This window comes from Oncorhynchus nerka, linkage group LG1 (genome assembly GCF_034236695.1).
Source record: "Oncorhynchus nerka isolate Pitt River linkage group LG1, Oner_Uvic_2.0, whole genome shotgun sequence".
Classification (NCBI taxonomy): Eukaryota; Metazoa; Chordata; class Actinopteri; order Salmoniformes; family Salmonidae; genus Oncorhynchus; species Oncorhynchus nerka.
In genome coordinates this window covers 27,578,205-27,604,686 of record NC_088396.1, presented here as the reverse complement: position 1 = coordinate 27,604,686, position 26,482 = coordinate 27,578,205, and the positions used below count along the sequence as shown (strand labels likewise).

The window sequence follows — 26,482 nt, the reverse complement described above, 5'->3', positions numbered from 1 at the left end:
TTCATCCACCTCTGGCCTGCTCGCCTCCCTACCACTGAGGAAGTACAGTTCCCGCTCAGCCCAGTCAAAACTGTTCGCTGCTCTGGCCCCCCAATGGTGGAACAAACTCCCTCACGACGCCAGGACAGCGGAGTCAATCACCACCTTCCGGAGACACCTGAAACCCCACCTCTTTAAGGAATACCTAGGATAGGATAAAGTAATCCTTCTCTCCCCCCCCCCCCCCTTAAAAGACCTAGATGCACTATTGTAAAGTGGCTGTTCCACTGGATGTCATAAGGTGAAAGCACCAATTTGTAAGTCGCTCTGGATAAGAGCGTCTGCTAAATGACTTAAATGTAAATGTAAATGCTGGTTGTGTGCCTTGAATTCTAAATAAATCACTGACAGTGTCACCAGCAAAGCACCCCCACACCATAACACCTCCTCCTCCATGCTTCCTGGTGGGAACCGCAGATGCAAAGATCATCCGTTCACCTACTCTTCGTCTCACAAAGATACGGCAGTTGGAACCAAAATCTTACATTTGGACTCATCAGACCAAAGGACAAATTTCCACCGGTCTAATGGCCATTGCTCGTGTTTCTTGGCCCAAGCAAGTTTCTTATTATTATTGGTGTCATTTAGTAGTGGTTTCTTTGCAGCAATTCGACCATGAAAGCCTGATTTATGCAGTCTCCTCTGAACAGTTGATATTGAGATGTGTATGTTACTTGAACTCTGCATTTTATTTGGGCTGCAATTTCTGAGGCTGATAACTCTAATGGACTTATCCTCTGTAGCAGAGGTAACTCTGTATCTTCCATTCCTGTGGTGGTCCTCATGAGAGCCAGTTCAACATAGCTCTTGATGGTTTTTACGACTTCACTTGAAGAAACTTTCAAAGTTCTTGAAATGTTCTGAATTGACTGACCTTAATGTCTTTACAGTAATGATGGACTGTTGTTTCGCTTTGCTTGTTTGAGCTGTTCTTGCCATAATATGGACTTGGTCTTTTACCAAATAAAGCTATCTTCTGTGTACCACTCCTACCGTGTCACAACACAACTGATTGGCTCAAATGCATTAAGAAGGAAAGAAATTCCACAAATGAACTTTTAACAAGGCACACCTGTTAATTGAAATGTATTCCAGGTGACTACCTCATGAAGCTGGTTGAGAGAATGCCAAGAGTGTGCACAGCTGTCATCAAGGCAAAGGGTGGCTACTTTGAAGAATCTCAAATATAAAATATATTTTGAATTGTTTAACACTTTGTTTGCTATCTACAGGATTCCGTATGTTATTTCATAGTTTTGATGTCTTCACTATTATTCTACAATGTAGAGCATAGTAAAAATAAAGAAAAACCCTTGAATGAGTAGGTGTGTCCAACCTTTTGATTAGTACTGTAAGGTATTTCATTTTTTATACATTTTCAAAATTTTCTAAAAACCTGTTTTCGCTTTGTCATTATGGGGTATTGTGTGTTTTATAATAAGGCTGTAACAAAATGTGGAAAAAGTAAAGTGGCCTGAGTACTTCCGAAGGCACTGTATGTACACATCATCTTCTGACATTCTTTTCAGTATGACAATGTTTATGGGGGGGAAGAAATAAAAAATATTTGAGTTAGGCCGGTTCGATTTGACATTTAAAGTTACAGTAAAGCCTAGCATTGTTATCGAAACAACGATGTTGACATGACAGGCTTCTTAAGTGTTATTTAAATTCCTTAGTTAATGACTATTTCCCTGTCAACCCATTCACTGTAGGCTACAATACACTTATCTGACATACACCCTAGATCATTGAACTATCCTAGTCACATGATACACACTTGCCTCATCAACATCCTATCTTAATGAACCTGAGCACCATTTTGGCAGCACACCCATCCCATCCCCAAGAAAGAAGACACATTGTCATCATCTGAAAGCTTGAATAGGTCTTTATTGCTCTTATTATTCATCTTAACATGAAGGAGTCAACATGTACCACTTGGCCACAGTTCCCTGAATTGGCATGTAAGTCTGCTACAGGCCAGAGTGTCATAGAGAGTCACATGCTCTGGGGTTCCAGTACCTAAAGCTTATTGTTGCAACATGTGTTCTCCCATTCACATACAGTACAGTCACCAAGGCAAAACATCAACATCACATCAGGCCACAGTTCTTGTTCTCCTTTCCCCAGATTCTATTTTGGCTTGAAATGACCCATGTTGACCTGTGAAGAAAGCAGCATCATAATTCAGAAACATAAGTTAACTCTTAATTATTTTGCCAATTGCTTTGGTCCCTGACAGAATACCCGAATCCCAACCTTATTTTTGTGGATAATTTTTTCTTAAACAATCATTTTTAAGACATTTATTATATTTAACAGTTTTATTGTAGCACAAATGGTTGGATTTAAAGCACAGCAGTGATGAATATGAAAATAATTATACTTGACGTTGGAAAGTTTGACACATTAAAATCTATTTGTTTTGCTTGAATTTTAGGCCCTGGATGCAGACTGGCGAAATTAAACAAACAGTTAGCAGTCAAATAGAATTAGAAGTCAACCAGTCAGACCAATGACATAAAACCAATTACTATCCAGATTCCAAAATGACCAAAAAATGGCCATGGTGGAAGAGATTCAACCCAGTACTGTATCCAAAACCCAGCACATGTACATACACTGTCTTCAAACTGAACCTCACGTCATCAAACGGTGATTCATTATACAAAAGGTGAACGGTCCCGTACAGCATATATCCAGAGACGGTGAGGAAAACCACCCAAACAATTTCCCTAAAATGTCTTAATGCTGATTTAAAAAATACATCGCATATAATTCCAATATCACCTCTTTAAAAAATCAGGACATGGAAAAATAAATGTTTAACTGAACATGGTTCAGACTATCATCGGATGTGTTTAAAAAAGTAGAGGCATTTACTACTCTGCCCACACCCCGGCACACACTGGCATACACTGGCACACACTGGCACACCCCGGCACACACTGGCATACACTGGCACACACTGGCACACCCCGGCACACACTGGCATACACTGGCACACACTGGCACACCCCGGCACACACTGGCATACACTGGCACACACTGGCACACCCCGGCACACACTGGCATACACTGGCACACACTGGCACACCCCGGCACACACTGGCATACACTGGCACACACTGGCACACCCCGGCACACACTGGCACACACTGGCACACACTGGCATACACCGGCACACACTGGCATACACCGGCACACACTGGCATACACCGGCACACACGGGCATACACCGGCACACACTGGCACACACTGGCATACACCGGCACACACGGGCATACACCGGCACACACTGGCACACACTGGCACACCCCGGCACACACTGGCACACACTGGCACACACCGGCACACACACTGGCACACACACTGGCACACACCGGCACACACACTGGCACACACACTGGCACACACACCGGCACACACTGGCATACACTGGCACACACTGGCACACCCCGGCACACACTGGCATACACTGGCACACACTGGCACACCCCGGCACACACTGGCATACACTGGCACACACTGGCACACACTGGCATACACCGGCACACACTGGCATACACCGGCACACACTGGCACACACGGGCATACACCGGCACACACTGGCATACACCGGCACACACTGGCATACACCGGCACACACTGGCATACACCAGCACACACGGGCATACACCGGCACACACTGGCATACACTGGCACACCCCGGCACACACTGGCACACACCGGCACACACACTGGCACACACACTGGCACACACCGGCACACACACTGGCACACACACTGGCACACACACCGGCACACACTGGCATACACTGGCACACACTGGCACACCCCGGCACATACTGGCACACACTGGCACACACACTGGCACACACCGGCACACACACTGGCACACACCGGCACACACACTGGCACACACACCGGCACACACTGGCACACACACTGGCACACACACTGGCGCACACACTGGCACACACACTGGCGCACACACTGGCACACACACTGGCACACACACTGGCACACACTGGCACACACACTGGCACACACACTGGCACACACTGGCACACAGTGCCCTGCAGCTACCGAGAAGGCTCTTTTTTTAGAAAGGTGCTAGACGTCAAGTCTTGGGTGGCGGTTTTATTCGGCCACAATGTCACATGCTCGCTCAGCTCAAAGCTAATATGCCAACCAACTCAGGGGACCAGAACAGAACACTGCTATTCAGTGACTTGCCATGTAATACTACTGTGTGAATGGACATGGTTTCTTATATGTAAAAAAACAACAACAACATTTGAACCTTTTGGCTGTTGTCATGTTAAGAAACTGGTTCCAGAGAGGAAGTATTGTCTTTGTCAAGTCAGCAGTGTTCCACTGATCCTCTGAAGGGATAGGCTTAGTTTAATGAGAGAGCTGAGAACCACGGTACAAAAACATGTTAAGTGAAAGATCATGACCATCAATAGGGGCTGATGGGGAAGAGAAAATTCTCTGCTTCCCCATAAAGCTGACCCCCACAGTCACACTCACATGACTGTGACCTGAGTTAGATTGTGACCAGCCAACGAGAAAACACACTTTCAGACGAATGATAATAAAACAACCAATATTTTCTGTCCTATGTGTCTGTTGATCACCAATCACAGTACAGTAGTTGGAAGAAATTGCATTTGATGCCTTTTCTTTCCCAAATAATTCTTAAAAACACAATACAACATTTCCCAAAATATATTTTAGAACATTAACAAATGTGACCAATTACGGCACATGAATCTCAAAATACTTTTTGTATACATATTCTCATATAAAACAATGATCTGGTTTAAGTTAATAGGATACAATTTGTATCAACGAGGAGAGGGATTCTCTTGGCCACTAAAGTTTGTTGTGGTCAGGTTACCTTGGCAACACAAGTCCAGTGTTTTGGACTGTAAACGGGTAAATGTAGTCCCTGCTGTGTGTGAGCAAGGCATTTCCCAACACGGTGTCATTGCCTAACTATTCCTATTCACTGAGCGATTGTGGCAACTTACAATGGATTCTAAGGCAGGAGGTAGAGAATTACCTTGTCCACAGAGTTAAGTACATAGACAGTTACAGTACAGCACCATCTGTCTGTCTGTCTGGATGGTTACACCTGATGTCTTCTCTTGTAATGAAACCCTAGCAACAGAAACCCCCTTCAACTAAAATAATCTCACACAACAAAAAGGACAAAGGGACAATAATAAATTAACACATTCATACATTTAAATAAAAACGTTAAGATAAACACCTGCACCTGCACTAGTTTGCATATCCTTAAGAACCATCTGATTTCAATGTCCAGAATGGTTGTTGGAGGACAAAAAAGTGGTTAAAAAAGAAAGCGAAAATCAATATCGCAATCTCTCAAGCTGTGAAGTAAGCTTCAGAGCTTTCCCCAGAGAGGAACTAGCTGCTGTCTGTGAGAGTAAACAATGCTCTGGGGTTTTCACATGGACTTTACCAGGCCTTTAACAGCTGGAGTTCTTCACTTCTCTAAAGGGGAAGTTCATCAAATTATTTCAATGACGTTATTCAATTCACCACCTGCTTTTATGAATCGTTAATGAACAAATGACAGGGATGCAACTAAATCAGTGTAGCTTAGATTTATGAATTTGCTTTGTCTTTTAGTTTGAAATGTTTGGAAGTAACATGTTTATGACAACAAACAATACCTTCGATTTGGAATCCCAGAATTCACCCCGTGTTAACACCTCAGGATATGATATGATTGGCAAAATGTTGATTAAAAAAGCAACGAAAAGTGCCTTAACAAAATATAAAGACAATAAAAATAATTTAAAACATACAAAATAAATACATTTAAGCAACACATCCCATTCAAAGAGTCTCCTGAAATAATGCTGACACACATGTTCACTCCTACCCACACACCATAAACAATCCTGACCTTAAGTGCTTGAGGTGGTCTCATACCGCACAACAGTAACGGACAACAATAAGGTAGCTCGGATTCTCCTTAAAAAATATAATTAAAAAACATCTCCCCCTGTATCATAGATGTTTTGGGAGGACTATAGAGTTGGGCACGTCACCTCTTTCCTCTACTACAGTAGTGTTAGTACTCAGTAGCGAGCCTGGGACTTCTCAGCCAGGATGGCTGCAGCCAGCTGCTGGGCGTCCATCACGTGGGGGTTCCTCTCCATCACCACCTTCACCAGCTCTGGAGGAAAGATGTTACATAGATTGACAAACACTTTATCCCTCACATCCTGGCATCTTCCCCCCTGGTGCTGGGGGTCCATGGAGGGGTGGGGTGGAGGATGGGAGGAGGAAGGGGGTTGAGGATGGGGCGAGTGTGTCCCCCTGGGCCAGGAAGAGTGCCAGGGTTGTTCGTGGCCCTCAGGCTGGGACTGGAAGTTGAAGGCCTCGTAGCAGGGCTGGAGGAGCTGCTGGTAGTGGGAGTCCCAGCTGGCCAGCCGCTGCTCCTGTCCCATCCCAGGGTAGGTCCTCCGTGGGCGGACAGGGGAGTGCTCGTAAAGCCAGGAGTTCTGGAGGCTGTTGTTGTCCTGCCAGGTGGAGCCCCCCAGGTTATGCCCCAGAGTTGAGCTGTGAGAGTGGCAGTGGGGGCCGGAGGTCTGGGGTGGAGGTTGGGGTGGGTAGTCCTCCGAACAGCCAGAGCTGCTCCCCACAGATGGGTGCTGAAGATGGGGAGGAAGGTAGGTGAGATGGGCCTTGAAGTGGTGAAGGGAGGAGGGATGATCCTCCAAGCTGAAAACCTGTGGCCTCCCCATGCTCTGAGATAGGGGGTAGCTATGGTGGGAGCCTCCATGTGGGTGCAGTGTCAGACCAGGGGGCGGGTGGTTGGTGTGGTGTGGGTAGCGGCTGGAGCAGTGGTGGTGATGGGGGTGGTGGCATTTGAGGCCATCCTCCAATAGGGGTCAGGGGAGAAGGAGTCAGAGCTCATGCTGCCCTCGCTGCTGCAGTCAGATGCCAGCAAGCCTGTCCGTAGGTCAGTTGGGAACAGCCGCTCGGGTATCAGTGGCACCACCAGGTTTAGGCTGGAGTACGCCCTCATTAGGGAGTTGTAGCCCGGCTTTGGGGACTCACAGGTGGGATATGACTCAGAGTGACCAAGCTCCAACAGCCCTGGAGCTCTGCAGGAGCCGTTCCTCCCTGCGTTGTGGTCCCTCCAATCCTGCAGAGAGAAGCCTTGGCTGGAAGGAGGACCCCCAGAGGCAGGAACCAGGAGGCTGTTGCTACAGCTGCTGCTACTGCTGCTGCTACTACCTCTGCGGGCCTCTGATTTGGTCCTCCCGCCCAGCCGCTCCTCCAGGAGGTCGTTGTAGGGGGGGGTGCACAGGCCGGGGTCCGACCGCCTCTTTGGGGCGGCTCGGTGGGGTTCTGGGAGCCCGCCTGCACTGGAGCTGCTGGACATGCCGTGGCTCTTCACCAGCGGAGCAGAGCCCAGGCTCTTGGAGGAAGAGGTGGAGGAGGAAGAGGAGTTCTTGGCACTGGCACGCAGCTCGTCGGCCACAGAGCGCTGGGGTTGACTGCCTCTCAGGGTGGTAGAATTTACACTTGTGGCCGTAAGTGCACTTCTTCCCTTTAGAGAATACAGGGTGGTTAACTCTCAATCATGAGACAAGCCAGAGGAGGCTGGATGAATAATGTATAAGAGGATGGCTAGGTGTTACCATAGGGGCAGGGCTGCTTCCTGTGTTCTGGGATCACTGGTCTCTTCCTCAGGAAGTTCTCCAGACTGGGACCATGGCGACCCAGAGGATCATCAGGAGGCATGAACCTGGACACACAACCACATACCAGACACACGGTCAGATAACCACTCAACATCCACATATCAATCCCCGGGAAAAACAACTCCAGACACTAATAGTTATAGGCTTGGTGGGACCTTACTTGTCATTGACAAATGAGTACATGAGCAGCCGCTCGTCAATGAACTTCTTCCACTCTGTCTTCTCATTGGCCAGGTCCCGGTAGTTGTCGTTAGAGACGATGATGCCGTCGGACTCGTAGGCCAGCTTGACGATGAAGCGGTCGTCGTAGCAGACCACTCGGCGGCCCTGGACCCGACGAGACGGAGTGAACACCAGGATCTTGTCTTTCTCCAGACGACGCAATATCTCCTGGTCTAGAGAGAGAAGAGAGGGGGGGAACAGGAAGAGAGGGCGAGAGACAGAGAGAGAGAGAGAGAGAGAGAGAGAGAGATGGGGTATGCATTTTGCTGCCAGGAATATACCTGACACCTGCAGTGTATTTGTATTTGGAGATCTGGGTAAGGGTAAGAAATGGGTAAGGGTAAGACATGGGTAAGGGTAAGACATGGGTAAGGGTAAGACATGGGTAAGGGTAAGACATGGGTAAGGGTAAGAAATGGGTAAGGGTAAGACATGGGTAAGGGTAAGACATGGGTAAGGGTAAGAAATGGGTAAGGGTAAGACATGGGTAAGGGTAAGACATGGGTAAGGGTAAGAAATGGGTAAGGCTAAGAAATGGGTAAGGGTAAGACATGGGTAAGGGTAAGACATGGGTAAGGGTAAGAAATGGGTAAGGGTAAGACATGGGTAAGGGTAAGACATGGGTAAGGGTAAGACATGGGTAAAGGTAAGAAATGGGTAAGGGTAAGACATGGGTAAGGGTAAGACATGGGTAAGGGTAAGACATGGGTAAGGGTAAGATATGGGTAAGGGTAAGACATGGGTAAGGGTAAGAAATGGGTAAGGGTAAGAAATGGGTAAGGGTAAGACATGGGTAAGGGTAAGAAATGGGTAAGGTAAGACATGGGTAAGGGTAAGACATGGGTAAGGGTAAGACATGGGTAAGGGTAAGAAATGGGTAAGGGTAAGACATGGGTAAGGGTAAGACATGGGTAAGGGTAAGAAATGGGTAAGGATAAAAAATGGGTAAGGGTAAGACATGGGTAAGGGTAAGACATGGGTAAGGGTAAGAAATGGGTAAGGGTAAGACATGGGTAAGGGTAAGAAATGGGTAAGGGTAAGACATGGGTAAGGGTAAGACATGGGTAAGGGTAAGAAATGGGTAAGGGTAAGACATGGGTAAGGGTAAGACATGGGTAAGGGTAAGAAATGGGTAAGGGTAAGACATGGGTAAGGGTAAGACATGGGTAAGGGTAAGACATGGGTAAGGGTAAGAAATGGGTAAGACATGGGTAAGGGTAAGAAATGGGTAAGGGTAAGACATGGGTAAGGGTAAGACATGGGTAAGGGTAAGACATGGGTAAGGGTAAGAAATGGGTAAGGGTAAGACATGGGTAAAGGTAAGAAATGGGTAAGGGTAAGACATGGGTAAGGGTAAGACATGGGTAAGGGTAAGACATGGGTAAGGGTAAGACATGGGTAAGGGTAAGACATGGGTAAGGGTAAGAAATGGGTAAGGGTAAGAAATGGGTAAGGGTAAGACATGGGTAAGGGTAAGAAATGGGTAAGGGTAAGACATGGGTAAGGGTAAGACATGGGTAAGGGTAAGACATGGGTAAGGGTAAGAAATGGGTAAGGGTAAGACATGGGTAAGGGTAAGACATGGGTAAGGGTAAGACATGGGTAAGGGTAAGAAATGGGTAAGGGTAAGACATGGGTAAGGGTAAGAAATGGGTAAGGGTAAATGAAATGGGTAAGGGTAAGACATGGGTAAGGGTAAGACATGGGTAAGGGTAAGACATGGGTAAGGGTAAGAAATGGGTAAGGGTAAGACATGGGTAAGGGTAAGAAATGGGTAAGGATAAAAATGGGTAAGACATGGGTAAGGGTAAGACATGGGTAAGGGTAAGAAATGGGTAAGGGTAAGACATGGGTAAGGGTAAGACATGGGTAAGGGTAAGACATGGGTAACATGGGGTAAGAAATGGGTAAGGGTAAGACATGGGTAAGGGTAAGACATGGGTAAGGGTAAGAAATGGGTAAGGGTAAGACATGGGTAAGGGTAAGACATGGGTAAGGGTAAGACATGGGTAAGGGTAAGAAATGGGTAAGGGTAAGACATGGGTAAGAAATGGTAAGACATGGGTAAGGGTAAGACATGGGTAGGGTAAGACATGGGTAAGGGTAAGAAATGGGTAAGGGTAAGACATGGGTAAGGGTAAGACATGGGTAAGGGTAAGACATGGGTAAGGGTAAGAAATGGGTAAGGGTAAGACATGGGTAAGGGTAAGACATGGGTAAGGGTAAGAAATGGGTAAGGATAAAAAATGGGTAAGGGTAAGACATGGGTAAGGGTAAGACATGGGTAAGGGTAAGAAATGGGTAAGGGTAAGACATGGGTAAGGGTAAGAAATGGGTAAGGGTAAGACATGGGTAAGGGTAAGACATGGGTAAGGGTAAGAAATGGGTAAGGGTAAGACATGGGTAAGGGTAAGACATGGGTAAGGGTAAGACATGGGTAAGGGTAAGACATGTAAAACCTATGAATTCATGAGCCAAGCCCTCTAGCATTTAAGGTTTGTGTGTGTCTCTTAAGAAATATTTAAAACCAGACTCTACTTTTGCCTTTAGAAAGATTAATGTAATTTCCACCAATATGAAAATCAGCCATGATATAGGTTAAAGGTTAGACAAGTCTATACAGTCTAGTCTATTTTAACCCCCAAATTTTATGGGATGACATTGAATCAACGTGGAAAACTGATTGGATTTGCAAAAGTCATCAACGTAAGAGAATTTCGTGTTTTTTGCACCCAGCTTTTAACCTAAATCCAATTACAGGGTGACATTTTGTCTGATTTCACGCTGAATTCACGTTGGTTGACAACTCAACAAAATGTAAATCAAAACTACAGTAGACGTTGAACTGATGTCTGTGCCCCGTAGGTAAGTAGAAAGTCAACGACTATAACATGTGTACCTAAGGGCTCTACTCAATCTGTATCGCTGAAGTTTTACAGATTGCAAGCTAGAAATGCAAAAGTCATTTCAGATTGAGCCAACATACCTGTAGACCTATGCAGCGTTTATTGCATGCAGTATATCGTGGGAACATTGCCTTTAAATTTCAATTAAGCTGTGATGCTGAACTTCCACCATACAGATCAATTAGAGCCATACATTTTTATGTCATTGGTGTTAGTAATTACAAAGACAAGGACCTTCAGCATTCCCTCCAGTGGCAAACTGTTATTGGGGTCTATATTTAGGAAAATTATTTTCTAATTAGCCGGGTTGCGGAGCACCGAATTACAAAAAAAACAGCTAATGTAATCCGTTACATTACCATTCAAAAATATTGTAATCAGATTACAGATACTTTAAACAAAAAATTACTTATAAGATTACTTTTACATTTAGTAAAGGACGTTTGCCCCAAAAATATTGAACACCTTTCTGTTTTCTTAATGACATTCAAATCAGCATTGAAAAAAGGCACACGTTTTGTTCCCAGCTGAGCAAGTCTGACCACAAGTCAGAGACCACTATGAAGGGCTGGAACCAGAACAAACGGGCCTTGTTGGACGGGCCTTTCATTTCTATAGGTGGGCACGTTTTTTTTCAAGGGACCTCCTATGTACGCTTGCATGTTCACAATTTTTTAAATGGGTGTTATAGTATTTGTATTTATTAAGGATCCCCATTCCTGGGGTCCAGCAACATTAATGCAGCTAAATACAATTTAAAATATTATATGACATTACATTTCATAACACTTTACCCAATACATTTAGTGTGTTCCCTCAGACACTCCACTATCATATATTTACAATACAACATCCATGTGTACGTGTGTGTATAGTATGTGTCTTATCATGTGTATGTGTGTCTGCGGCTGTGTGTGTCTTTTCACAGTCCCCACTGTTCCATAAGGTGCATTTTTTATTTATTTTTTAGTAAAGATCATAGGCAGCTTGTGAGTTTCAAGTTTGAGGAAGCGTACAATTTATCCTAACATTTCAGCAGATTTGCATGCCAGCTATGATTATTTATTATTATATGCACATTTTCGTGGAACAATTTCATTTTTAGAAATATCGTTTTTGTTTCTCAACATCATTATCACGGGGTTAATCCAAAAAGCCCGAAGTAAAGCGCTAAAAATGTAAAAGTTCAAATGTAACTAAGGCGAGAGCATCAGCCTCTGCAATATGGGCACGTTGATGTACTGTGATCTGAGCGCATAGAACTCAGAGAACTCAGAGAACTCAGAGCAGTAAGCCTAAAACTTCTTCGTCAGCTAAGTAAAATACATAGGCCTAAAGCCCACAAATAAAACCAGTCGAAAATTATTCACATTCATCCCTCTATTCCGCCTGTCTGCCTCCCTTTCTTTCTGTCTTGACTTGAGCTATTTATAGTGAAGTTCAACATTGTATCAAATCCTCAACTGGGTCAGCCCAAAGCTGTCACTAGCAAACATGCAACATTATATCAACTAGCCTATTCTGGGCCCTCAGAACAGACAGCTGTTTTTTTATGACATTTCCACTGGATATATGGAATCATCAGATAATTATTTTGCTCTATCACACCCGAGACTTGAAAGTTATCGAGTCTGGAAGTGTTGAAAATATTTTAAAGTACTGAGGAACTATCATTCACAATAAATGTTAAAAATAACTGACTTTGTTGACTTACTGTGTGAGGTGAAGTCAAAATGACTGAGAAGCTCAACTTATTAGTGGTGGACGTGGTGAATTATAACAATCACAAATCAGACATTGCCAAATGGGAACTTTCCTACTTTTGCACGCAGAATGCCAGGTAGGCCTACTTCTGTGTGTGCTCAGGCGTGCTCAGACACATGTTCATTGCTCACATGGAGTACTCCAAACAATAGACAATGAACACATTTACAAAACTCATAATGGTTATGAAAGAAACCAAAACTTGTTTCTCACCAAGTGTAGCAGGTTGTGAACTCCGTGAACAACGTTTCCAGTTCGAGAATGAGAACGATAAATGACAGTAATTAATACATGCATTAACAGAAATTAATATAACCAAATGATGGGGGATGAACGGTACGTTTATTAGGCCTACTGGTGATATACGTAAGGGGAAATTGATAAAAATCCAAATCAAAGGGCAAACAATTCACACAATGAATGCCCAAGAATTGGCAGGAGACAACTGAGTGGATGCATTCTGGAGAGAGACACGCCATATCTTTGCCACACACACCTCCCATTCCACTTGTTGCAACATTTTAAGTTATACTCAAGACACATTATCTTCACACGTATTTTAGATACTTATCACTGAAAGCTGCAACTCAATCAGCTAGACTTATTGCCATGCACAACACCCAAATTGCGGGCTTCCCAAATATGCATAGGCCTACACACTTGTGATTTGAAACAATCCACAGCCAATTAAAAAATAAGCTAATGATCATCTGTGGCTAAGTCATGCTCCCTGGTGAAGTATTTTGAATTATATTATTTACACAGGAGTAATTATAGCCTATCATTTATGTCATAACATCAATTTACTTTATGGGAATCCAGCATCCTAACAAAGCACTGTAATCCTGCCAACTTTCATTTCCAATTTGCAAGAGGCTGAAACCAGAGATCTGTATATAATGACGAGATGTCTCCTCCCTAACAATTGGAGTCTTTGGACCAAAAGCGGAAGGCAGGCGACAAGCTTAAGTGTGCAAATTATGCCCATAGAAACGCATTGGGCTTATTCTGCAAAGATTTTGGCGAGAGTGAACCCTCTCAATTCTCCTCTTCTTCTCTACTGAAACCATGTCACCGGAGAAAGTATCAGAGCATGTGAAACAGCCCCCCTCTATATTTAGCCCATATATCTCATGTTGTCTGGACAGGAATATACTGAACAAAAATATAAATGCAACATGCAACAATTTCAAATATTTTACTGAGTTACAGTTCATAGTAGGAAATCAGTCAATTTAAATAAATAAATTAGGCCCTAATCTCTGGATTTCACATGACTGGGCAGGGGCACAGCCACTTGGGAGCCAGACCAACCCACTGGGGAACCAGGCCCAGTCAATTCAGAATGAGTCTTTCCCGACAACATTTATTACAGACAGAAATACTTCTGAGTTTCATCAGCTCTCCGGGTGGCTGGTCTCAAATGATCTTGCAGATGAAGAAGCCAGATGTGGAGGTCCTGGGCTGGCGTGGTTACACATGGTCTGCGGTTGTGAGGCCGGTTGGACGTACTGCCAAATTCTCTAAAACGACGTTGGAAGCGGCATATGGTAGAGAAATTAACATTCAATTATTTGGCAACAGCTCTGTTGGACATTCCTGTAGTCAGCATGCCAATTACACGCTCCCTTAAAAATGGAGACATCTGTGGCATTGTGTTGTGTGACAAAACTGCTCATTAGATTGGCCTTTTATTGTACCCAGCACAAAGTGCCCCTGTGTAATGATCATGCTGTTTAATCAGCTTATTGATATGCCACACCTGTCAGGTGGACAGATTATCTTGGCCAAGGAGAAATGCTCACTAACAGGGATGTAAACACATCTGTGCACAAAATTTGAGAGAGATTAGCTTTTTCTGCGATCTTTTAGTTCAGCTCATGAAACATGGGACCAACACTTTACATGTTGCATTTATATTTTTGTTCAGTATAGTATGACATGCCATACTGTTTTGGTCCAGACAGCATCAAATACATGATCTACACATATTGAGAGAGAGGGGCGCTGTCTCGCTCGCTCGGATGCTTTAACTGAGATTCATGCGTCTTCCTGTCTGCACACGTTTGAAGCACGTAAAAATCGTCTGTTCTGACACTGATTACCGTATTCCAAACTCCCTCTGGAAACAACGTCAGCACAGTAACTGGGAGCTTCATGAAATGGGTTTCCATGAGCGAGTAGCTGCACACCAGCCTAAGTTTACCATGTGCAATGCCAATCGTCATCTGGAGTGGTGTAAAGCTCACCTCCATTGGGCTCTGGAGCAGTGGAAACACGTTCTCTGGAGTGATGAATCATGCTTCACCATCTGGGAGTCCGATGGACAAATCTGGGCTTGGCGGATGCCAGGGGAATGCTAGCTATCCGAATGCATAATGCAAACTGTAAAGTTTGGTGGAGGAGGAATAATGGTCTTGTGCTGCTTTTCATGGTTCGGGCTAGGCCCCTTAGTTCCAGTGAGGGAAATCTTAACGCTACTGCATACAATGACATTGTAGATGATTCTGTGCTTCCAACTTTGTGGCAACAGTTTGTGGAAGGCCCTTTCCTGTTTCATTGTGACAATGACCCCGTTCAAAAAGGGAGGTCCATACAGAAATGTTTTTTTGAGATCAGTTTGGAAGAACTTGACTGGCCCACACAGAGCCCTGACCTCAAAGCCATAAAACACAGACTGCGAGCCAGGCCAAATCGCCCAACATCAGTGTCCAACCTGAGTAATGCTTTTGTGGCTGAATGGAAGCAAGTCCCTGCAGAAATTTCCGAACATCCAGTGCAAAGCCTTCCCAGAAGAGTGGAGGCTGTTATAGCAGCAAAGGGGGGAACAACTCCATGTTAATGCCTATGATTTTGGAATGAGATGTTCGATGAGCAGGTGTTCACATACTTTTGGCCATGCGGTCTATCACAGACCTATTATAGGCTACATAACACATTGGTATTGGTATTTGGTATTTTTATTAGGATCCCCATATTAGGATCCATATTAGCTGTTGCAAAAGCAGCAGCTACTCCTCATGGGGTCCACACAAAACATGAAACATAACATATTGTAATACAGAACAGTAATAGACAACAGCTCAAGGACAGAACTACATACATTTTTTAAAATACAAAAGGCACACCTAGCCTACATATCAATATACACACACAAACTATCTAGGTCAAATAATGAAGAGCAAAACGTGTCACTCTGTTCTGGGCCAGCTGCAGCTTAACTAGTCTAGGTCTTTCCTTGCAGCACTCAACCACACGACTGGACAATAATCAAGATATTGCTTTTTGGAGTGTGGTGTGAAAAAAGCAGAGCATCTCTTTATTACGGACAGACCTCTCCCCATCTTTACGACCATTGAATCTATATGTTTTGACCATGACAGTTTACAATCTAAGGTAACACCAAGTAATTTAGTCTCCTCAACTTGTTCAACAGCCACACCATTCATTACCAGATTCAGCTGAGGTCTAGAACTTAGGGAATGATTTGTACCAAAAACAATGCTCTTAGTTTTAGAGATGTTCTGGACCAGTTTATTACTGGCCACCCATTCCAAAACAGACTGCAACTCTTTGTTAAGGGTTTCAGTGACTTCATTAGTTCTGGTTGCTGATGTGTATATAGTTGAATCGTCAGCATACATGGACACACATGCTTCGTTTAATGCCAGTGGCAGGTCATTGGTAAAAATAGAAAAGAGCAGAGGGCCTAGAGAGCTGCCCTGCGGTTCACCACACACCACACTGTTTGACACTGCACTGAAATCTAACAGTACAGCTCCCACAATCTTCTTATTAACAATTTCTTTCAACCAATCATCAACCAGTCATTTGTGTCAGTGCAGTACATGTTGAGTGCCCTTCTCTTTAAGCATGCAGAACGTCTGTAGTTAATTTGTTTACAGAGAAATATCATTGTATTTGGTCAAGCACAATTGCTTCCAGCAAGCTTATAGGTCTGCTGTTAGAACCAGTAAAGGCCATTTTATCACTCTTGGGTAACGGAATTACCTTGGCTTCCCTCCGGGCCTGAGGACAAAGACTTTCCTCTAGGTTCAGATTAAAGATATGACTATAGAGTCAAATACCATCCTCAGTAGCTTTCCATCTAAGTTGTAAATGCCAGGAGGTTGTCATTATTGATCGATAACAAAAACAAATCTACCTCTCCCACACTAACTTGACAAAATTCCAACTTTCTTTTTTATGCATGGATACGATGGCTCACTGTTCATTAGTTTGCATTTCCTGCCTAAGTTTGCCCCCTTTGCCAATGAAGTAATCATTAAAATAATTGGCAACATCAAATGGTTTTGTGATGAATAAGCCATCAGATTCAATGAAAGATGGAGTTGAATTTGTATTTCTGCCCATAATTTTATTTAAAGTACTCCTAAGTTCTTTCCATCATTCTTTATATCATTGGTCTTGGCTTCACAATACAGTTTCTTCTTATTTTTGTTAAGTGGGGTCACATAATTTCCAAAAGTTTAGGGGGTAGATCAGCTTTAATATTGCAGATAGATTGTAGCTTCCATCAATGGGGGATTGGCAGTAATGCAGACAATAACATTGATGGAGGCTACAATCTATCTGCAATATTAAATATTAAATCTCTATATATATACATATACATACACATACATACAGATACATAAATACATACATACAGATACATAAATACATACATATACACATGCACACATACATATAAATACATATACATACTGTATACATATCTTTAAAAAAATATACATTTCCTTTACTACCCTCCAACCATACCACCCTCCCCCAATTGGAGCAAATAGTGAAAAACAACGCTTAGGCCTGTATTTCCAGCTTATACATACTAGGTACATTTTATGGACACAGTCTATTTTATAATAGTTTTATTTTGTTTGTTTTTACTCTTGTCCTTCCTCTACCCTCAACCTCTCCCATATATTTATGATGACGATCCATTGGATTTCTATTTGCCATATCTTTCAAACTGTGCTCTTTCAAAAAGGTTCTTAGCCTATATAGGTTTTACGGGCACAGTATGTTTTACATTAGTAATCTTGTTGTTAGTAGTTGTTATTAATCCCAACCTCTCCCATCTATCTCTTAACACCATCCACATTGGATTTCTATTTGCCATATATTTTTCAACTGTGCTGTGAACTTTCTATTCTTATTGTTTCTACAGATTGTAAATTGAAAATAAACATTTTTGCTGAAAGTATTATTATATTGTTGATCAATTGACTATGACTTTTTAGATCGCCCAGTAGTGCTATCTGCAGAGTTAGCTCCAAGTAAATATTGCAATTATTCAGCCATTCCTGGACCTGTGACCAAAAACAAGCTACATATGGACAGTACCAAAACAAATTATCTAATGGTTCTGCCTCTTCGCAGCAAAATCTGTAGAGCTGAAAAGGTTGTATCCCCCATATAAATAACATTACATTGGTTGCAAAAATTCTGTATAATAATTAAAATTAAAAAATGTTAAGTTTTGAATCCAACGTCGTTTTGCGTTGAAGTTCATAAACCATGTGCCATGAAATCGGTACGTCAACCATATAGTTTTTCAATTCCACATCAATCCATGGAGCCTTAACAGTTCTATCAGTCAGTTTCTTAACAGGTGCATGTTTATCAATAATTGGAAGAAGCAATTTCATAAATTCCTCAAGTGCAGCATCTGGATGCTCCTTATTAATCACCTCAGACAAACATTTTTTTTTTACATCATCCACATAAGAGTCACAGCAAAATATTTTGTATGATCTCTTTTACACTATTTTGACCCAACTTTTGGAACTTTGGCTTTCCTGGATATAGACTATATTGTGATCACTGCATTCAATGGTTACGGATACAGCTTTAGAACTATGTTCTACAGTATTAGTACAAATGTGAATGTTACATGTGGATGATCTTGTTCCTGTAGTGTTTGTGAACACCCTGGTAGGTTGATTAATAACCTGAACCAGATTACATGCACCGGTTACAGGGAGAAGCTTCCTCTTGACTGGACAGCTTGATGAAAATCAGTCAAAATTCAGGCATGCAAGAAAGTAGACCTCTCTGTTTACATCACATACACTATCAAGCATTTCACACATATGATTTAGATACTGACTGTTAGCACTTGGTGGCCTATAGCAAAACCCCAAAATATTTTTTTTTGATGTGAAACACACTGCTGCTTTCTCATTTAGCTATTTGCGCCTTAGGGATTGTGGTTGTTGTGGATGGCTGTTCACAAATGTACGTACAGTATATGTGTATTTTAACCCAATGATGGTTGAATTGAAGAAATATAAACTGCCTATCAATCATTGTTTTTATGACCAGGGGTGTATTAATTACGGAAACCGTTTACCGTTTAAGAACCAAATCGAAGCAAACAGAGCAAAACAAGAGTTTCTATTGGACAAATTCAGGTAGGTCCCTCCACATTTCGTTACATTTGCTTCCATTTAAGAAATGTTTTGCAACAGAATCGACGTAATGAATAGCCTACGAGCCTGTGGACAGCCAGTGAAAAATGTTCTCTTGGAACAGCTGTATAGTATGGATCACAGCCTATGGAATAACAATTTGAATTCCTCCCTTCTAAACTCCCTCGTGGTATTGTGCTCCATACGGTCAAAAACAAGTTTCATTTAAGAAGGGGCTTTTAGCCTATTGCTCAATCTCATTAATGCTGATTCTCAATGCTGATTCAAAAAGAAAATTTGCTTAACCTAACTGACATTCTCAAACTTGCACACTTTTGATGGGATTGAAAGAGTAGTTTACTATTTAAAACTTGATGTTAGATGGTTCCTCACCCTGAAAGTAGTCTATGGGCCAGGAGAATGGAACATTTATTTAACTAGGCAAATCAGTTAAGAACAAAATCTTATTTACAATGACGGCCTACCCCGGCCAAACCCGGACGACGCTGGGCCAATTGTGCACCGCCCTATGGGACTCCCAATCCCAGGCGGATGTGATACAGCCTGGATTCAAACCAGGGACTGTAGTGACGCCTCTTGCACTGAGATGTAATGCCTTAGACCGCTGTGCCACTCGGGAGAAACTGTAATCCATGGTTCAATATTCTTTAAAAAGCCACTACAAGCTTAAATAGTGAACTACTCCTTTAAACAGCTGCAAATGATCACCAACAGAAACATAAACAATAGGCCTATAGCAAATGCAACATATGGAATACATTTTTCACAGGCAAATAGCACTTTTCTGTTGTGCTCAAAGCATGCCAATCTGAGAGCAGTATTTATTTTTCAACTTGAAGCAATGAGCCCAATGAGTCGTCCATGACAAAATAAATCATAAACAAAAGGCTAGACTAAATAGTCCTTCGTTTTTGGGTTATGCTCAGGTAAAACAATTTGTCTAATCAAGATTTCCATATTTCCAGGTCCTATTTTTGAAGATAAAAGGCTATTAAATCAATTGGAATGACTGAAAATCTGACAGACTCTGTTGTTGTTTTTTATGTAAAGATCTATCCCAGTAGTAGACAGCAATGGGTAAGTAGAAGCCTACATAACCAACCCATAAAGTTAAACGGAACATCCATGTATTGGCAACTATGTAAACTCTAACATTGATTTATCTTGCAATAGATTTTCAATTGGTAATATACATTTTTGTCTTATTCTAATGCCTCTTAAGCAGAATTAGCTTTTTGGTCTTAATTTAATGTTAGGCATTAAGGTTATCAGTGTGGTTAAGGTCAGGGTTAGGGTTAGCTTTAAAATCAGATTTGATGACTTTGTGGCTGTGCCAGCTACTAACCTGCGCCTATTAAGAGGAAAGTAATCTAAAAGTAACTGATAGTAATCAGATTACGTTACTGAGTTTGTGTACATTACTGATAAAAAACTAATAACTGTAATCTGTTACTAGTAACTGTAAGTTAGAAAGTAACCTACCAAATCCTTAGACCCTTTTAAGTATGTCAGAATTTAAGGGATTCAATTGATCATTTGGTATGTCTAAATACAAAGATTCATTGGTGTTACTCCATTTAAATGAAGGGAAATTACATTGTGAGAAAAATGATTAATCATGTCGCTTTAGTAAATATTTTTTTAATGGTTAATGACCTTAAATTTGAGCCTCCTCAATTACCAAAAATGTATTATTGGTGTTATTGTCATTGACAGTTAAAAGAAGACCCAGATGTTGGGAGAAAGGGGTGATTTAGAACAGATGTGAGGGTGGGGTTTGAACAAAATAAGGTGGTAGGGGTTTGGAGGGGGAATGTTGGGGGTGGACATGGAAGCGCTGGTTTACCTGTGATGAGGGCATCCGGTCTGGACTGTTCCTTTCTCCAGGCGGGCACAAACACAGTGATGTCACGGTGACCACGCTCCAAGAACCAATCAACAGCCAGCTGGATGCCGTGACAGGAGAACACTTCCTTATTCCCATGACTGTGGAGAAACGCACACAAATTCATGATCATGACATGTGTTTTTGTTTATTTGTATAATACTGTAGATCAAGAGAGCAGATAGAAAAGGAACCTGAGTAAAGTGTTTCTGAATGCAGCAGCAGTTTGTGTTGACTCACCTCATGGCTACGTTACTCCCATCCACCACCACAGGCCTGATGTTCTCCTTGTCATCCAACAGAAGCTGGGAGGAGCAGTCCAGTCTGGAGGAGTCCAGAGAGGGGGAGGATAAGGAGGAGGAGGACGACTGGGAGGCGGCAGACTCCCCTTCCTCCTCCGTCTCTGTCCTGGTGCCTAGTTTGACCAGTTCTCCCAGTATGTCGTTGATGAGGGCGTCAGGCCCTAGCTTCCTCAGGACCAGCAAAACCAGCTCCTCAGAGTAGCCCAGCTTCAGGGCAAATTCCATCTTGGAGCGATACTCTGTGAGGGGGTCGGTGGGGAGCTTGGGGTCCCTAGGGGGGGGGCTTTTTGGCAGGCCCAGTCCAGCAGGGTGACAGGGGTGCGGATGGGGGGTCTCAGTGCCAGAACCAGTGCCATGGTGGATCCCCCGCTCATCTTCGCTGTCCGACGCAGCACTTTCTTCAGAGGAGTTACTACTACTACTGCTGATGCTGCTACTACTGACACTGCTATGGGTGCCTCCCACCGGTGCCTCTTCCCCTCCAAAACTCCTGAGTGAGTGCCGGCTGTGGCACTCAAGCTGGCCTGGCGGTCGGTGCCTTCCACATGGAGGTAGTCCAAATCCAGCCCCAGATTGAGGTTGTGGCCTGTTCCATCCTCCAGATGGTCCTTCAGGCCCATGAAGCCGTCTTATACATCCAGCCTCTGACCCCGGACCTCTGACCTCAGATGACCCTGGACAACCCCACTGTCACTGCTGCTGATGGGCTGCCCTCTGACCAATCCTGGGACGGAAGCCTGGTGGAGAGGGCTGGGCAAAAAAGTTACCCCATTGGTCAGACTGGTTTCCAACTAGAAATCTGGAGAATTTTCTGTGCTTTTCTATCTGAACATTTCGTAATGTTACAATTAGCCCCCAAGTGATTTAAGTCACATTTTATAACTTGTTGAGCTACTTTATAACAGCCAGCCCTCCCCTCCAACACCCATGCTGCAGGGGGTAACCTTAAAAGTGGAGAAAAATTGCTCTTAGTGAGTAACCTGAGCTGTAATAGAGCTTCTCAAGTATTAGGCTGAATGACACACCACAAGCATTTCCATTTAAAACCACAATCTCCATTGTTCACTTCCACTGATTTGCATTTTTGCAGTGCTAAGCTCAGCAGTCAGAAAAGCTCTCAATCAACGTTGGTGATAACAACACACCGTGCCAAGACACAAACATAGCTGACTTGGCCCTCAATAATATACTCTACACTGCACCTACACCCATACAGGAAAATGCCGTATGAATGCTTTTTTGGGGGGAACTCTTACCATAAACCACCTGATATTTAAACTAGGAACAGGTGTCGCTTGCAGTCCCAGCAGGGGTTTGTGATTGACTGAAAGAGAGAAAGAACTGTTCTAATGGACCTGCCTCCTAGTTGTTCAGTGACCCCTTTAAAAAGGACATGTGTCCCAGCATCATCAGAGCACAGTGACACACTAATCTGGGGGCCCAGGGCTCCTGCTTTACAGGCATGGGCTTCACTGTATTAAAATACCTATTCTACTGTATATCTAAGCATGTTATGTAGGCTAGGATGTGTGTGTTGTGTTCACTGTGTTGCAGACTAAGTGGAATGTGGACGGTAATAGACAAGGGTGGAATGTGGACGGTAAGAGACAAGGGTGGAATGTGGACGGTAAGAGACAAGGGTGGAATGTGGACGGTAAGAGACAAGGGTGGAATGTGGACGGTAAGAGACAAGGGCGGAATGTGGACGGTAAGAGACAAGGGCGGAATGTGGACGGTAAGAGACAAGGGTGGAATGTGGACGGTAAGAGACAAGGGTGGAATGTGGACGGTAAGAGACAAGGGTGGAATGTGGACGGTAAGAGACAAGGGTGGAATGTGCTTTAGACTATTTCCTCAATACACAGTGTTTAAAATGGTTCTATAATAAGACATGAAAGGGATAATCCCATGATAAGGGCATATAAGGAGGCCAGCACTTGTTTGATTCAGTTGTGTTGATTTATTTCATCAATGCGCAGTTGTCCTATAGCCCTGTATTTTAAGTTACACCAAAGTACTGCACATCAAAGCTTGAGGCAATTTCTGGATTGGTATATGAGTGTGTGTAAGTGTGTGTGTGTGTCTGCATGCATGTATAAGTAGGGTAAAGGTAGGGTCTCAGTACCAGTCTCAGTACCCCTATTGACCTGCCTCTCAGAACCAAGCTGCTGCCTCACTGTGGCTCCTCATGAATGCCACAAGAGAGATTGAATAATTTAACCCTCCAACAACAAAAAGGGGCACAAAGAAAGCGACAGTGTGTGCATATGTGTGTGTGAGGGGGGTCAGGGGCTGGGGGTGGTGGGCGATATGGGGGGGCTAAAGTATGTCTGGCTTGCCATCCCCAAATAAAGCAGCTGCCATCCCAATCTGGACTCCTCCGATGGAGCATTGTTCCGCAGGCCGTGTGGCGTACACAGACAGAGGCTGGTGCTATTCAAACACACACACACACACACACACACACACACACACACACACACACACACACACACACACACACACACACACACACACACACACTCAACGACCCTGTTAGAATCAGAACAGACGTACTGGTGTGAGCCCGAGTCACAGCTCACCAGTCTGATTTCGCAAGTGTTTAAACATGATACAACACACACTCATACACATATACCAACACGAGCACACACATTCCTATTCTCTTTTGTAGCATAAACACACAACCTACAATTTTTTACACAAACAATCTTCCAAACAAACACAGACACGATTAAAATCTTCCACAAACCAGTGGATAATGAGGTCAGATCTACACATTCTCCCTATAACTTCCTGGGACAGACTTCTTTCTGTAAGTTGCATAAATATGAGAGAAATTGTATCAGTAAGAAGATGCAAAATCGTCTTTGAGATGAGCAGTGCAGTGCAGTGCACAGTCCAGTGATGTTACTAGAGTTAGATGTGAAAGACCACGGCTGAATAGACACTGAACTGAAATGAGAATGTAGCGAGGTTCAAGGCTTTTGCGACCAGATCAATGAACACCCTTTGGTCCTTTGACTCGTATATAGAGGACTGTGTCCATTGTTTCTTTACTTTACTGTACTTTATATGATGATTTAAGGTTGACCTTATTTGATCAAATGCAACAATAGAAACCAGAACTATTCTGGATTAGATATAAAGAGAAACTTGAATGATTATTTAGAAAATAAGATCCTTGTTGCAAACTGTATTTTCAAAGCATGGAAGAAGATACGACAAGATAAAGTATATAATAAAATGGCAGGTTTTGGTTTTCCAATTGTTTTTTGTATGAATGTATATATACAGTGCCTTCAAAAAGTATTCAGACCCCTTGACGTTTTCACATTTTGTTACGTTACAACCTTATTCTAATATGGATTACATTTTTTTTTAACTACTCACAATACCCCATAATGGCAAACCAAAAACACGTTTTTAGAAATGTTAGCAAATTTATTCAAAATAAAAACAGAAATACCTTATTTACATAAGTATTCAGACCCTTTGCTATGATACTCAAAACGGAGCTCAGGTGCATCCTGTTTCCATTGACCATCCTTGAGATGTTTCTACAACTTGATTGGAGTCCACCTGTGGTAAATTAAACTGATTGGACTTGATTTGGAAAGGCACATACCTGTCTATATAAGGTCCCACAGTTGACAGTGCATGTCAGAGAAAAAAACAAGCTTTGAGGTCGAAGGACTTGTCCGTAGAGCTCAGAAACAGGAATGTGTTGAGGCACAGATCTGGGAAAGGGTACCAAATTATTTCTGCAGGATTGAAGGTCTCCAAGAACAAGGCCTCCATCAGTCTTAAATGTAAGAAGTTTGGAACCACCAAGACGAGCTGGCCACCCGGCCAAACTGATCAATCGGGACAGAAGGGTCTTGGTCAGGGAGGTGACCAAGGACCCAATGGTCACTCTGACAGAGCTCTAGAGTTCCCCTGTAGAGATGGGAGAACTTTCCAGAAGCACAACCATCTCTGCAGCACTCCACCAATCAGGCCTTTATGTTAGTGGCCAGAAGGAACCCACTCCTCAGTAAAAGGCACATGACAGCCCGCTTGGAGTTTGCCAAAAGGCACCTAAAGACTCTCTGAGAAACAAGATACTCTGGTCTGATGAAACCAAGAGCGAGCTCTTTGGCCTGAATGTCAAGCGTTACGTTTGGAGGAAACCTAGCACCATTCCTACGGTGAAGCATGGTGTTGGCAGCATCATGTTGTGGGTATGTTTTTCAGGGGAAGGGACTGGGAGACTAGTCAGGATCAAGGCAAAGATGAACGGAGCAAAGTACAGAGATCCTTGATGAAAACCTATTCCAGAGCGCTCAGGACCTCAGACTGGGGCAAAGGTTCACCTTCCAACAGGACAACAACCCTAAGCACACAGCCAAGACAACACAGGATTGGCTTCAGAGCAAGTTTCTGAATGTCCTTGAGTGGCCCAGCCAGAGCCTGGACTTGAACCCGATCAAACATCTCTGGAGACACCTGAAAATAGCTGTGTAGCAATGCTCCCCATCCAACCTGACAGAGCTGGAAAGGATCTGAAGAGAAGAATGGGAGAAACTTCCCAAATACAGGTGTGCAAAGCTTGTAGGGTCATACCAAAGAAGACTCAAGGCTGTAATCGCCGCCAAAGGTGTTTCAACAAAGTACTGAGTAAAGGGTCTGAATACTTATGTAAATTAGATATTGCCGTTTTTTCTATTTCTAAAAACTTTAGAACATTTTTTTGCTTTGTCATCATGGGGTATTGTGTGTAGTTTGATGAGAGAAAAAACAATTGAATCTATTTTAGAATAAGGCTTTAACGTAATAAAATGTGTAAAAGTCAAGGGGTTTGAATATTTTACGAATGCACTGTCTATTTAAGCAATTTAACCCGAGGACGTGTGGTATATAGCGACGCATCGTGGAGTGACTGGACACAGCCCTTAGCCATGATATATTGGCCATATATCACAAACCCCCGAGGTGCTTTATTGGCATTAGAAACTGGTCACTAACATAATTAGAGAAGTAAAAATAAACGTTTTGTCATACCCGTGGTATATGGGCTCGAACCCCGTGGTATATGGGCTCGAACCCCGTGGCATTCAGGGCTCGAACCCCGTGGCATTCAGGGCTCGAACCCCGTGGCATTCAGGGCTCGAAC

General features: G+C 43.3%; 1 protein-coding gene across 1 annotated transcript in view; it reads right to left on the bottom strand.

Moving 5' to 3' along the window:
- Window positions 1-1,912: 1,912 nt before the first annotated feature.
- Window positions 1,913-26,482, bottom strand: part of LOC115128517 (probable ribonuclease ZC3H12C) — a 28,176-nt gene continuing 3,606 nt past the window's right edge. The window contains 8 exon segments of the mRNA XM_029658417.2: window positions 1,913-6,973; window positions 6,976-7,598; window positions 7,600-7,642; window positions 7,734-7,840; window positions 7,957-8,191; window positions 20,987-21,126; window positions 21,266-21,806; window positions 21,809-22,077. Of these exon segments, the coding sequence (XP_029514277.2) occupies window positions 6,162-6,973; window positions 6,976-7,598; window positions 7,600-7,642; window positions 7,734-7,840; window positions 7,957-8,191; window positions 20,987-21,126; window positions 21,266-21,806; window positions 21,809-21,947 (2,640 nt within the window). The 5' untranslated portion in view covers window positions 21,948-22,077 and the 3' untranslated portion in view covers window positions 1,913-6,161.